Consider the following 14827-nt stretch of genomic DNA (forward strand, 5'->3'; position numbering starts at 1 on the left):
TTCTTCATTTTATAAAGCACTTTGAGCTACATTTTTTTGTATGAAAATGTGCTATAAAAATAAATGTTGTTGTTGTTGTTGTTATCAGTGTAATAAATGCATTCTTTTATTTATTTTTTTTAACTTTTTTGTTTAGGGGCTAATAACACTAATGATGGAAATAAACGCATACCACACTGCAAAAATATCAACTGCTTAAAGTATCAATTTAGTAAACTGCAGTACAGTATTCATTAAAAATAAGATTTCTGTAGTTAAAATTATAGTAAATAAAAACTAAGAAATTCGAATTCAACAGATGCAAAGAACAGTTTCTGGCTGCAGTTAATTATTTGCTCGTAACTAATTCCCAAAATGCATAAATTCATCGCAGATTGGAAGGTTTTATCAGTGTTTAATAAAATTCTGTTCAAAGGTATGCCATTGAGTTAAATGTAAAATGAAAAACTACTTTTTTTTAATCCATGCAGATCATTCAAGATATATGTATCTGGTTCAACCATTTTGAAATCCCAAGATTAACATTACAGAAAGAATCCTGGATGAGCCAGCATTCAGTTACAGTGCCCACCTTAACTCATGGAGATTATCAACTAAAACAGCACAAAAGTGAACTAGAAAAAAACAAAAAAAAAAAACAAAAGCAAAACGCACCGATCTGCGCTCTTCAGCAATTGCAAACTTCTTGTAGGGTTCTTTGACTTTACATTGTAGTTCACTGACATTCGTTCGAACAGTCATAATTCTGGAAGCATCCAGGTTTGCACAGATCTAGATAGATAAATAAATAAATGAATAGAGAGGGGTTTAGATAAAACAAGCCATTATGTGCCAGTGTAGCTTAATAATATGCACAGTCCAACATAGCAGTAACACTACTACACCCATGTAAAAGCATAGAATTATTGTTTGTAAGAATTTCTCTGAAGGAAGACTGAATAACACTTTCAAGAAACCGGCCATCTGTTAATATTCACCTTGCCAATATTCCATCTATTATAGAAAATCTGGAGCCAAAAAAATGTTGGAATGCCTGTAAGACCTCTCCAATACTTAAAGCGAAACACCAAAAAACAGGAATGCTTAAAATATCCAATCTAATTTAACTTTATTGTCCTGTGAGCTGAACACATGATTTATTACATACATATCCTGTGTATTGTGATCACTCTTTAGAGATATGATCAACAAATGTTGAAATCTATTCTCACATTTCAAAGCTCAGGCAGCTTCAGTGAGTTGCTCAGGGTCACACAATGAGTGAAAAGTCAAGAATGAACGGTGGTCAATTCTCCTTAACAGCTAGAAGAATAGAGCTGGTAAGTTAAATAAGAGAAGTCTTTTATCAGATGGGAAAGATGCAAAACCATTTGATAACATTTTACACATTTAGACAGTTATTACTATTAAAAGTGATTGACATAATGGCCAGGTGGCTAAGGCAGTAAACTAGAAGCCACAACATGTCTGGTGAAATCCCCATCACTGACCAGCCAAGCAAGTTACTTAACCTGGACAAAACTGTTTGCTAAGCAAAGAAATGTGAAGTAAACCAAAGTGTCTTCCAAAACTGATCACCAAGCATTTTAAAAAGGAATAATTAGAATTATGTAAAACACAATGCAATAAATGTCAGGAGGAAAAATGTAGTCAATAAAGTGACATGTTAAAAGAGCTGGTAGCTTTGCCTCTTTAAGAGAGACTATAAAAGGAAGGGCAGTTTTACTTGCCCGTCTAAAACATTACGGTAAGAGACACATTATGTGACCATTTTTCCCAGCCTAACAGTCCTCTTTGCCAGTGTTGTGCATCTCAGAGCTTCTCACCTTTAAGATGTGCTCTTCAGCCTTCTGCTGGTTTTTTGCTCCACCCACACCTGGAGATGCTGTCAGGCCCAGTATTTGAGGCAGGGGAACCTCTTTTTCACCTTTTTTCCTCAGGCTATTGTTCTTTATTTTTTGTTTAATATACCGGGTCATGATATTGTTATAAACAGAATCTTTATTTGTGTGATGGCATTCATCTATGATAATGAGGGACAAGTCTGGGGAAAAAGAAAAAGGTTTGGTTATTTAAGATGTACTGTGAGAGGCAGAGCAGTATAGACTTCTCTTACTATTTCCTGTCTTGTCTATTTTATTTTCAGTCCTTGGGTATTGGTGATTAGAGCACACTAGGAACGATTAAATCAGAGACTTCCTCCATGCCCACTTGAGCTGTGTAATATGACAGCTGTCTTCTGTGTCCCCATAAGTTTAGAAATGTGACAGTAATACAACATCTCACCCAAAGGTAGACAATGATGATGCAGACGATAGGTAGATTGGCAGATAGTCTCGAATATGTTCAGTCATTACAGAGGAACGTGGACAGCAGATTTGTGGCAGATGAAATTTAATGTAAGTTGATGTAAAGTATTACATGTAGGAAGTAAAAACGTTAGGTTTGAATACACAATGGAAGATCTGAAAATCAAAAGTACACTTTATGAGAAGGATTTAGAAGTCATAGTGGACTCGACATCATCAACTGCTAGACAGTGTTCAGAAGCTACTAAGAAGGCTAACAAGGAGGTTCTGCTGAAGCTTTATAACACACTGGTGAGGCCTCATCTGGAGTACTGTGTATAGTTTTGGTCTCCAGGCTGGAAAAATGACAAAGAAATGTTAGAAAAAGTCAAGAGAAGAGTGACTAGGTTGATTGCAGGGTTACAGAGGAAGAGTTATGAGGAAAGATTAAAACAGCTGAGCCTTCCATTTAACCTAAAGAAGACTAAGAGAAGACATAACTGAAGAGTTTAAAATTATGAAGGCAACTAGTCATTTTTGTCAAGAATGTTATTTTAAAAATGAGTTCATCAATAACCTGGGGTAACTGTTAAGGGTGAATTTCATACAAACATTAGGTTTAAGTTGTTCTTCACACAGAGGACCCTAGACACATGTAGTAAGTGACCAAGTAGTGTGGTAGGCAGTAGAACTTTAGTGACTTTCAAAACTCATCTTGATGTTATTTTGGAAGAATTAAGTGGACAGGCCTGGAGAGCTTTGTTGGGCTGAATTTCCTAGACTGTTCAAATGATTTAGAAGTGCTTACCAGGAAAATTGTGTCATGCAATTTAGGGTTAGACGACCAGCTATGAATTTGTATTACTCGAAATCATTTTACTGTTTTCCTATTTTCCTTTTATTACAAACTAGCAAAATACCCGCGCTTTGGAGTGGAGAAGTAGTGTGTTAAAGAAGTTATGAAAAAGAAAAGGAAATGTTTTAAAAATAACGTAACATGATTGTCAATGTAATTGTTTTGTGAGTGTTATGAGTGTTGCTGTCATCAAGGATTTGATTATCATTATTTCTTTCAATCAGGTTCGTATTTGGAGGATGTCTTGTGTTCAAGTTACATTCCGTGTTTGTCTAGTCTATCCCTGACCATCTCATCTTCGTTATAAACCATTGTAAAGATAACAGGTTTCATTCATCGAAGTGATCACTACCCAAATCGGTACTTGTGAATCTAAGATGTTTAACAGGTATTCCCGGTATTAACTTATTGATTTGCCTGCGAATATTTAGCGGCAGTGTGTCTATTAGATTGCTGCTGACGGATGGCCTTATATGGGCAGGCACTCAATTACGTGGGAGGTGTGGGTATGGGGGACGCAACTCCGCCTCATATGGCGACCGAGCTGCAGGCTATGGCCGCATATATGTACGTAAGTAGGATTCAGCTATGACCGTTACGTATAGAATTTCGAAATGAAACCTGCCTAACTTTTGTAAGTAAGCTGTAAGGAATGAGCCTGCCAAACTGCAACCTTCTACCTACACGGAAAGTTGGAGAATTAGTGATGAGTCAGTCAATCAGTCAGTCAGTGAGGGCTTTGCCTTTTATTAGTATAGATCATTTTAGGAGTTTTGATGGGATAAAGGTTAAGGCCACATTCTAAAACTTGACAAAAGATGAGTTCCAATATATAAAATCTGAGCAAGTCCCTGACAGGTGGTCAAACTCTGATAATGGTCAATCATAGCATCAATCTTTATTTCATGGAGAGTCTTTTGCACTGAACACCAACACAAGGTGCTTTTCTGTAACAGAACAAATGCTGGCATCACAATTCCACTGAAATCCATCACATTTAGATTATTAAGTGACAACCCCATTTCCTAGGCAAAAAAATTAACAGTCTGATATAGTCTTCATATGTCAGGACTGATGCAGATGGGAATTGAACTGAAAATTGCAAATTGAACTGCAAATAACCAGCTAGTAATCATCCATCCATTTCTGAAAAGTATTTCTGGAATCATTCACACAGAATGACTGTTCCTAATCAGATATTTAAACTTATATTTACATTTGTGAAAGTTCCACTATGGTATAACAGTAAATTTATGTTTCATTTCTAAGAAAAAAAAATCCAGCAGGAATAACAGAATATGTAAAATATCACGCTAGTCTTGAGAAAGTACAAAGAGCATTTGTTAAAGTCTGCCACAGCTTCTATACAGAAAGATCGGATTTGAAGTGTTTATTAGTGCAGGAAGATATTTTTGACTTTTTTATGATTACCATATAACGGTGAATGCATTTTCTGCATTGTAAAATGAAAAGGAATTGATCAAGCTATTACTATGCACTTTCCAATTGCACATTAACATGAAAATGTTTTTTTCTTCAGTTATTTAAAAGAATAAAAACAATCCTCTTTGATTTAATCATTTCAAATAAAAATGATAAATACTATGCTGCAGATTGGTGACGCATATGTTCATATCAACGTTTTACAATTTGGCATAACCCCAACACTATAAAAATAAGGTCATGCAGTGGGTGAGTGTGGTTATGGCGAGGAAATGGAGCTGTTTGCACTTTTGTTTGACTGAAAGGTCTAGCCTGTTTATTGTATTAAAATGAGTTTGCATTGAATTACTTAATCTGAAAAGACATTACTCCTCTAATCTATCCTACTTTTAAATTATTATAAATGTATTAAACCATTAAATCAACAATGATCTGAGAAGGAGTTTTTAGAGCAGGGGTGTCCAGTGGCTGCAGGATTTCATTCTAACCATCTTCTTTATTAGTGAGCCATTTTTGCTGCTGATTAACTTCTTTTGCCTTTGTTTTAATTGACGTAACTCAGACTCCTTAGTTGTTTCTTTTTCCTTAATGAGCAGCCAAACAATAATGAGACACAAAATAAGCTGCCACATGTCCAACTAACCTGAAAATAAAAAAAGGTGAAGGTCTTGGTCATGTTGGTCTGCTCAGGACACCAAAACATCTTGACGGTGGTCTTAGAAAAAACTGACAATCAATAGTCTGCTGTGTCAGAATGAGAGCAGCAACAAGTCCTGATATTCAATAACGGCAAGAATTGGCTTCTCATTAAGAAACTGGTTGGAGTGAAATTGGCTGGAGTTTGATGTTCCAGCTTAGCTGGTCATCTGTTAACTCATTTCACATCTCATTTCTGTTTGGCTGCCATTTAATGAAGAAACAAATAAATTCAGAGGAATGAATCCTTCAAAACAAGGCTAATAAACTGAAGGGAAGAGGAGTTAATTAGCAGTGAAAACTGCTCGTTGATTAGGAGAAGGGTTAGAATGAAAACCTGCAGTCACTGCGGCCCACCAAGACTGGAGTTGGACACCCCTGTTTTCATTTGGTATACAGAATGGTGCCATAAATGAAAAAAATGATAAAATTCTGAATTCCTTTTTAAATAAATTACTCTGAATTAGTATTAATGAGGATCAAGGATACTGTTGTGTCAATGAAAAGACAAGGTTTGAAAGTGAGCCAGGAGATGATCAAAAGCCAAAAAAAGGGCTAAAACTGGGAGAGCAAAATTAAGATGCATGTAAGCCAAAACAAGACAAAAGACAAAAATCATGGTCAAGAAAAAGTCAAAATATCTGAGAACCAAAGTTAAAGGAGCTTGAATAGTGATTAGAGATTTGGGTATTGAACACACAGCTCGGATAAGGAAGCGTTTCCACAAGTGAACTATTGACGTGAGGACATGCCTTTAACAACCAGCACATTACTCCTAACAATGGGCTACCAAAAATAGAGTTGACCACGAAAAGACAGAACAGTGGATAAAACAGGCCCACATTATTTCAGAAGTATTTCAAAACAAAAAGGAACAGATAAATTTAAACATTAGAATTAGCTTCAGTGACCTAAAAGATGAGTGTAAAATTACAATATTTAATAGTGGATAATCTATAAAAAATCAGAAAAAGGAACAAACTTCTAACAGATACAGTATCAAGTTATTTTAGGACATTTCGCTTGTTTTTGACTATGATCTTTTTCCTTTATGTTTTGGACTGCTTGTTTGGATTTTTGCTTCTGCTGTTTTTGATCCCCACCTGTATTTGATTATTCCCGTCCTTCTTCTCTCTGTATCCCAGTCTTATTTCATCCTCTCCTTCTTTGGGTGTTTCATATTCACAACAGGGGCAACAATGACATCATTCCAGTTGAAGGGGGCTGCAGTCAATCGGTGTGTCAGTTCTCACACATACATGTGTTTGGTGGTGTGGGAGTACTCAGAAGACGACCCACTCTGACATGTGAGGAGAACATGCAAGTTTCTCACAGAAGATATATGGGTGTGTTTGGATTTGAGCACAGGAGTCCTGTAGCTTACTCTGTTGTTCCTTTTTTAAATTACAAAGCATTTTGGATTTAAACAAATATCCTGGAATTCAGGATATTCTTCAAGTGCCTCTTTTTACATAAAGTAGGGCGCTACCTTTCCCCATTAAAGGACCCCCACAAATAATTCTGCTGACAAATTTAAGAAACAAATTACAGAGGTGTCACAGCAGTCAATTCCTTATATATCTTGTGGATCTCCTCTACCAAAGTACAAAGGCTGGTCTGTTTAACATTGCATAAAACCTTGCAAATCTACTTTGACATTTGTTAGAATATTTTTTTTTTTTGTGGCTAGAATGTTCTTACTAGAATTAGGGTCCTCAAACAGGTGAAATTACATATGCCAGCAATTAAAAATTAAAATAATTGAAACCATTTAAACATTATGTATTTGGTGGAGGCACCTTTATTGCAGTAAGAGTTTGAAATCTTGGAGTGCCTAAACATTATAAACAGCACATTTCCAATTCTGCCACTAGTTTTCAGTGCAGATAATGTCAGGACTGTGGCTGATCCACTTAAATTTTATTTGTTTCAATTAACATCTTCTGTATTTTCTTCCTGTTATGCAAGAATTATTTATTCATGATGCCTGGAGGTTAAGTTTGATGCAATTGAACACATAAGTTTACGTAATTACACGGCCTACAATGACTATTCTTAACTATACCTTCAAGTGTTACGTTAAATTCTGTTCATTTAACTTCTTATTATTTATTAACTACAGAATAATGTTCACAGAGACGTACATGTTTTCTTGTGCTGAAATGAGGAATTAACTGAGACCTGCCAATCCAAAATGAATAGTTAATCAGTCGTATGTTTTGATATTCACCTCATTTTTACTTTATTTTTTATTGCACATATGTGGATTAAGACATTTACATGAGAAATATTAGTTTCTAACTGACACATAAATAAAAACCTGAAGGCAGCAAAGTCCCAGGCAGCAGAATATGAAAAGGCACAGTGTAAATCTTGGTAAGCACACAAAATGCTATAAACGCTGTCAGGAATGTGACTGTGTCTAAGGGCACTAAATCACAGGGGGCACATGGGGAATTACAGAGGAAGCCAGGGAAATCACATGTTTATCAACGGTTCAGTAACTAACCTGAAGGGCACATTATGACCACAACTGGACTCTGCCCACCTCTTCGACTTCTACCACTCCTACCAAAGCACCACTATGAAGGACTACAACTGGCCACTCACTGATAGAAGCTGGAATTGGGTGCAACACACCTTTATAATGCCTTGCAGTGACTGGGACTGATCTTTTTATCTTTAGTCAAGTTAGCTTTCTTTCTTTTATGTAAATTTGGTGTGTATTTGATTGTTATAATGTAAAAATGTATGTATTTATTGAGCTTCTGTAAAAAAGGCAAAATTGCACCTACTGACAAATATCTATCTATCTATCTATCTATCTATCTATCTATCTATCTATCTATCTATCTATCTATCTATCTATCTATCTATCTATCTATCTATCTATCTATCTATCTATCTATCTATCTATCTATCTTATCCCACCTGGAATCACTAAACGTTGTCACGTCCCTGTGCTTCTCATTCCAGTACAGTGTTATGGAGGGACTGAAATGGCTGGATCAAAGACAAAGCAGGAAATATTCCTGGATAGATCACCACTCTAACAACGGGCATACTTCCACACCTTTCTACACACAGAGTGTCAATTTATCAATCAAAGCTAAATAACTATATCTTCCTATTTAAAATGTAAGACAAAAAATAAAATTTTTTACTCATGTATTTGTTTTTGCTTCCTGGTAGAACATCATAGTTATACGGATTAAAAAATGACAATTCAATTATCTCTAAATATTCACTTTGCTGCTACTGCAGTAAACAAAACTGTCTTTCGCTTGTCTCTATTATTTAGAAAGCTCACCAGCAGCTTACTTTTGGAAGGGAACATTGAGAGGATAATTAGAAACAGACTAACACTAGAAGTTGCTGACTATTTCCTGGAGCCCTTGTTCTGTTCTTGTTATAAAATATGTTTTTGCGTTTTGCTTTTCTTATAATTAGAATTCTTAGAAATGTGCATTTGCAGGATTTTCAGAGTTGGAAATTTTTGACAGAGTGGGTGAAGTATAGAATCTACTTCAACATGTGCATTTTATGTCTTAATATGAAAATTTAGCAACTTAGCTGATTAATTCTAAAGATGTTTCCTCCTCAGTTTTTAGATAGTCATTTGTACTTCTGCATTCTCTCCATTGAGTGCTCCTGTCTTGTGCTCAATGCATGCTGGGATAGGCTCCAGCTTCCCCACAATCCTTCACTGGATAAGTGGGTTTAGAAAATGGACGGATGGGTGGATGGATTTGTGCTTCATTACTTACATAATGGCACAGTCATACATATGAAAAAATATGTAATATATAAAAAAGTAAAAAATAATAAGAAATATATGATAGTTTTTGTTTTTTTTGTAACTTTTTTTAACATGTTTAATAAAGTCTGTAACAAAAGTTCAAAAATAAAGTCCCCATAGTGATGGTCAGAACAATTGCTGTGTGTATGTTTTTCAGACTTTTTTCAAGTTTTGGAAATAGTTCTGGGAAAAGACAGCCCTTCACTACCTATTAGGACCAAATTTCCTGTTCAGATTTAAGTTAATTAAAATGTAGTCTTTTTTTTTGAGCAATTATTGCTTGCAACCCCCATCATCTCCCATTTGACTGCCTTAAAAGCACTCAGTCAGTGCACTTTATCTAAATATCCTTGACCAAGCAGACAGGAAGTCATTCCTCAGCCGGCTAATATGGTATTTTTAAATGCAGCACATACCTGCTAATAAATATGCAATCGCAACATGCTGTGAGGGTAGTCTGGAAACAATGAACCTTGCCTAAAGCACAAGCTGATAATTCATTTTCTGTCTCAGCAGACCTAGAGTAAATTCTTTCATTATCGGTTTTAAGCTTCTTTTCACTTTGCTCTTAAAAGTATTTCATTTTTTTAATATACTAAATTCCTTGGCTTATACAGTAATGGGTTATCCAAAAGACCTAACTTAGAAACACTTCGTATAACAACATTTGGTGTCAGGAATCTGAAAAATGGGTATTATCATAATACATTATATAAACAGGAGTTTAAGCTAGACACTAATGTGAAGTAGAGCTCGTATTATAAATCTTTAAGGCAGCATTAAATCATGGACTGTTAAGAGGATCTCTCCTGTGAATTACATCAGCCGTAGGCTGACAATTTGAACAACCATGTGGCTCTTGAAAAAAACAAACACTCTTTAAAACAAACAGCATATGCTGGTACAAAAGGGAATTCTGCGTTCTTTGATAGCACCAGCAGGCTTGAGGTTCAAAATTAAACGACCATGTTTAGCAACAGACACTCTCTGTACTGCCATGAAATCAATCTGGTCAAAGATTTAAACCGTAGGGATCGTTAAGAATTTCAGTATACAGCAACATCTGCTTAGTTTTTTTATTACAAGATTTTGTTTTGCGGAATTCTTGGCCCAAGTGTTGTAAAATGATGGTAAACTTTGGAGTTAAAGCTATGCAAACCCTGTCCTCTTGATAAATAAACACTTTTAATAGAGAGTCGGTTGTACTCTGTTGAATGTCAATGTACATATTCATCCATTCCTCCACCCATTTTCTGTATACATATTTGGGATTTGTGAACTAAAGCAAAGTAAAAAAGAAAAGTTTAAATTCTTCAGTAGCCCCTTATTGTTGGATTTTCAATCACGTATATCTCATCCTACAGGGAAAAAATCCCTGCCTGTTGTGCCAGAGTCAACTGGACTCCTTATCTGTTATAACAAACAGCCATGTAGGCATGTGCAATCCCTAACCTGAGTTCCATGTTGGACAGTATGTAACAAGAAACATGCTGGCTTCTTTCTTACATGTCCCCACTGTGAGATCTTTAGTCCTCTGCTCTGTGCTCATTATTTTTTTTGACGTGAGTGAGAAACACAGTTGAACTACTTTTAACATTTTATTAAAAGAATTCTATCACTTCTCAAAACATTTCTTTAGTTCCTAACTCACGAAGTTGGTCGGGCACCTTGTAGTTTGCAGCTCCTTTTGTGTCAAACCCATCCAAGGTATGAAAGAAAAAAAAAATCAACTTTTAAGCACCACATCCATTCACTTATTGGCTGATTTTGATACTGTGACAGGCTGAGGCATTTAGATTGGACATTTTAAGATGTGGGAGGTTCTAATTGTTTGTTGTATAGAAGTTTTCAATACGTATGTAGCAGTTTACTATGAGCTTCTATATGTGGGAAAACACTTTCAAGACTGAAAACTGAAAAGGGGGTGGAAAAAGTAGAGCCAAGCTGCAAAGTTCCCATCATTCCCAGAGGGTGTGATAATGCTTTGTTGCGGCATTCTACCTAAACCTTTCTAGCTAGTATGATACAGTATTTCAGTATTAATAATTACATTAATTGTGAAAATAACATAGTATGAAAGTAGAGGGTTTATGTTTTAAAGGAAAAGGAAATGAAATAACATGATAAAGATATGCAGAATAGAATGCAGAGTATAAATTAATCATCTGCAGTACCAATAAAGGAAACATAAAGAGTGGTGTTTTTCTTTTCTTTGTGTGGTTGCTGATTTAATTTCACATCATATCATTGCTCCGTCTCCTAAAAAATAAAAAATTCAGATGGTTCATTCTTCAAAAATGAGTTGCAGGTTGTAAAGAGTTCTAATAAAATCATATGAACCATTTAATGACTGCACAAAGTCATGCATCATTCTAAAAAGAATTAAATTTAATCGCTGTGATGACAATGTCAAATATATTTATTTCTGGGAATAAGTGTGAAAATATGTAACAAAAATTGCAAAATTGTTGATTTTCCAAGTTTTCAGGTGTTTACTGTGCTTTGTTACAGACTCCCTAATTTTGAAAATCTTTAATTTAGCAACAACCGCGCTGAGGGGATGGGTAGGGTGTGTCTTTCTGCATGCTATATATATATATCTACAGTGGAACCTCGGTTTACGAGTAACTTGGTTTACGAGTATTTTGCAAGACGAGCAAAAAATTTTAATAAATTTTGACTTGATAAACGAGCGATGTCTTGCAATACGAGTAGTATGGATACACTTTGTCTGCTGAGCGTTATGTGATCACAACTGAGCTGATGGTTCTTCTGTCTCTCTCCTTAGCTCGCTCGCCCAGCGCGTCTCTCTCTCTCTCATCTCGCTCGCCCAGCGCGTCTCTGTCTCTCTCTCTCCTTATCTTGCTTGCTCGCCCAGCGCGTCTCTCTCTCTCCTTATCTCGCTCGCCCAGCGCGTCTCTCTCTCTCTCTGGCAATCGTCTCCTATTCTCCGTCTGAGTCTGTGTGCCTCACTCATATAGTCAACATCTGTTTACTACAGCATTGTGACTGTGTGTGTGTGCGCTGTGAAGTGCGAGTCCCCGTCTTGCTCCCCAAAACACGAAGCTGAGTCTCAGTACTTTAACACCAGCTTTATTCAGCTTGAAACAGCAACAGCGCTGTTATTTATTGTACCGGAATCTTTATAATGTTCCTTGTATGACCCATTGACGACAGGCGTTTAAAGCATGTCTGCGATCATTTTGGATGCGCTTATACGGCGAACTGCTACAGCGCTGGGAGACTGCGATTGCTTTGGGACGCTCTTCCGCATGTTGTCCCGTTGGGTGGTATACCACATGAGTTTAGAAACTCACACCAGCCATGATTCTTTATAAAAGTAAAATGCAGGTTAATTTGTATTATGTATTTTACTTTAGATTTTGTATTAATCATTTTTATATGAATAGTTTTGGGTTGTGGAACGAATCATCTGAGTTTCCATTATTTCTTATGGGGAAATTCGCTTTGATATACGAGTGCTTTGGATTGCTAGCACGTTTCCGGAACGAATTATACTCGCAAACCGAGGTTCCACTGTATATATATATATATATGTCCTGCGGTGGGTTGGCACCCTGCCCTGGATTGGTTCCTGCCTTGTGCCCTGTGTTGGCTAGGATTGGCTCTAGCAGACCCCCGTGACCCTGTATTTGGATTCGGCAGGTTAGAAAATGGATGGATGGGTATATATATATATATATATATATATATATATATATATATATATATATATATATATATATATATATTATTCTCATTTAGTGAAATTACTTTGTTCACATGGCAGGCAAATTGCTGTCTCTTCATAGTCTTCACTAAAGAAATAGCAGGAAAACTCCTTTTCCATCAGCAATTTTCAGTGAGCCGCGAATGCACAAACGTTTACACATATGTGGCTTTGTAGGCAATTCAGGCATTATTAACATTCCAATAAAAATAATAATAGTGATAACAATACATTTTATTTATATAATGCAATATATCTCCTAGGTCAGCCTCGTGGGGACAGACATGATCTTCAAACGAGAACACACATTTGGGGACAACTCGCTAAAAAGTGGTCTACACCGATCAGCCACAGTATTAAAACCACCTACCTAATATTGTGTAGTTCCCCCTCATGCCAACAACATCCGTTAATGTTAAGGTTTGGACTCTACAAGACCTCTGAAGGTGTCTTGTGGTATATGGCACCAAGATGTTAGCAGTAGATCCTTTCAGTCCTATAAGCTGCAACATTGATCAGACATGTTTTTCCAGCACATCACACAGATGCTTAATCACATTGAGATCAGGGGAATTTGAAGGCCAAGTAAAACTTTGAAATCTTTGTCATGTTCCCCAAAGCATTCCTGAACAATCTTTGCAGTTTATTCTGCTGAAAGAAGTTACTGCCATTGGGGAATACCATTGCCAAGAAGGGTTGTACATGGTCTGCAACAATCTTTAGGTAGGTTTTTTCATGTCAAGATAACAACTACATGAATGCCAGGACCCCCGTGTTTCCCAGCAGAACATTGCCCAGAGCATCACAATGCCATCTGTTGGCTTGCCTTCCTCCCATTATCTATTCTGCTGTCATCTGTCCCTTAGGTAAACAACCCACAGGCGCCTGGCTGTACACATGATCTAAAAGAAAGCATGATTCATCAGACCATGCCGCCTTCATTCATTGCTACATGGTCCAGTCCTGATGCTCACCTGTCCTTTGTAGGTCCTCTCGGCACTGGTCAGGAGTCAGCATGGACACTCTGACTGGTTTTCAGCTGCGTAGCCTAATACACATCAAGTTGTGATGCACTCTGTATGTTCTGACATGTTTCTCACATGGCCAGCATTATGTTTTTCAGCAACTTGTGCTACAGTAGCTCCTCTGTGGCATTGGCATTGGACCAGAGAGGCTAGCCTTCTCTCCTCATGTGCATCATGACCCTGTTGCTAATTCACCGGCTGTCCTCCCTTGGATCACCTTTGGTAGGTATTAACCACTGCATTCTGGGAACACCCCACAAGACCTGGAGATGTTCTGATCCAGTCATCTAGCCATCACACCTTGGCCCTTGTCAAAGTCGCTCAGATCGTTATGCGTGCACATTTTTCCTTCTCCCAACATATCACCTTCAAGGCCTAACAGTTCACTTGCTGCCTAATATATCACGGACCTTGACAGGTGCCATTGTAACAAGATAACTAATGCTCTCCACTTCACCTGTCAGTGCTATTAATGTTGTGGCTGATCGGTGTAAATATACTGTATATACCACATGTCAACAGGCTGCAACCATATTCAGGCAAGGCATGTTTGGCATTTCCAGTCTAATGTTAATTTACTTTAGATATTCATTTAAGCGCTGCTGCCTCGCAGTTCGGAGACTCAGGTTTGCTTCCCGGGTCCTCCCTGCGTGGAGTTTGGATGTTCTCCCTGTGTCTGCGTGCGTTTCCTCTGGGTACTCCGGATTCTTCCCACAGTCCAAAGACATGCAGGTTAGGTGCATTGGCGATCCTAAATTGTCCCTAGTGTGTGCTTGGTGTGTGTGCCCTGTGGAGGGCTGACGCCCTGCCCGGGGTTTATTTCCTGCCTTGCGCCCTGTGTTGGCTGGGATTGGCTCCAGCAGACCCCTGTGACCCTGTAGTTAGGATATAGCAGGTTGGATAATGGGTGGATGGATATTCATTTAGACATGCTGTGAGACTCTGGGTGATGTGTTGTCTCAACTGTTGTCCTGCTGGAGTTGCATGAGC

General features: G+C 37.3%; 1 protein-coding gene across 3 annotated transcripts in view; it reads right to left on the reverse strand.

Moving 5' to 3' along the window:
• The window catches only part of ifih1 (interferon induced with helicase C domain 1), a 164021-nt gene that overhangs the window by 41950 nt on the left and 107244 nt on the right, over nt 1–14827 (reverse strand). For all 3 annotated transcript variants that reach the window (XM_039757499.1, XM_039757498.1, XM_039757497.1), the window contains 2 exons: nt 1827–2044; nt 655–771 (listed from right to left, as the gene is read on the reverse strand). In XM_039757499.1, the coding sequence (XP_039613433.1) occupies nt 655–771; nt 1827–2044 (335 nt within the window). The remainder of the gene's footprint in view (nt 1–654; nt 772–1826; nt 2045–14827) is intronic.

Source organism: Polypterus senegalus, chromosome 6, assembly GCF_016835505.1.
Source record: "Polypterus senegalus isolate Bchr_013 chromosome 6, ASM1683550v1, whole genome shotgun sequence".
Taxonomy (NCBI): domain Eukaryota; kingdom Metazoa; phylum Chordata; class Cladistia; order Polypteriformes; family Polypteridae; genus Polypterus; species Polypterus senegalus.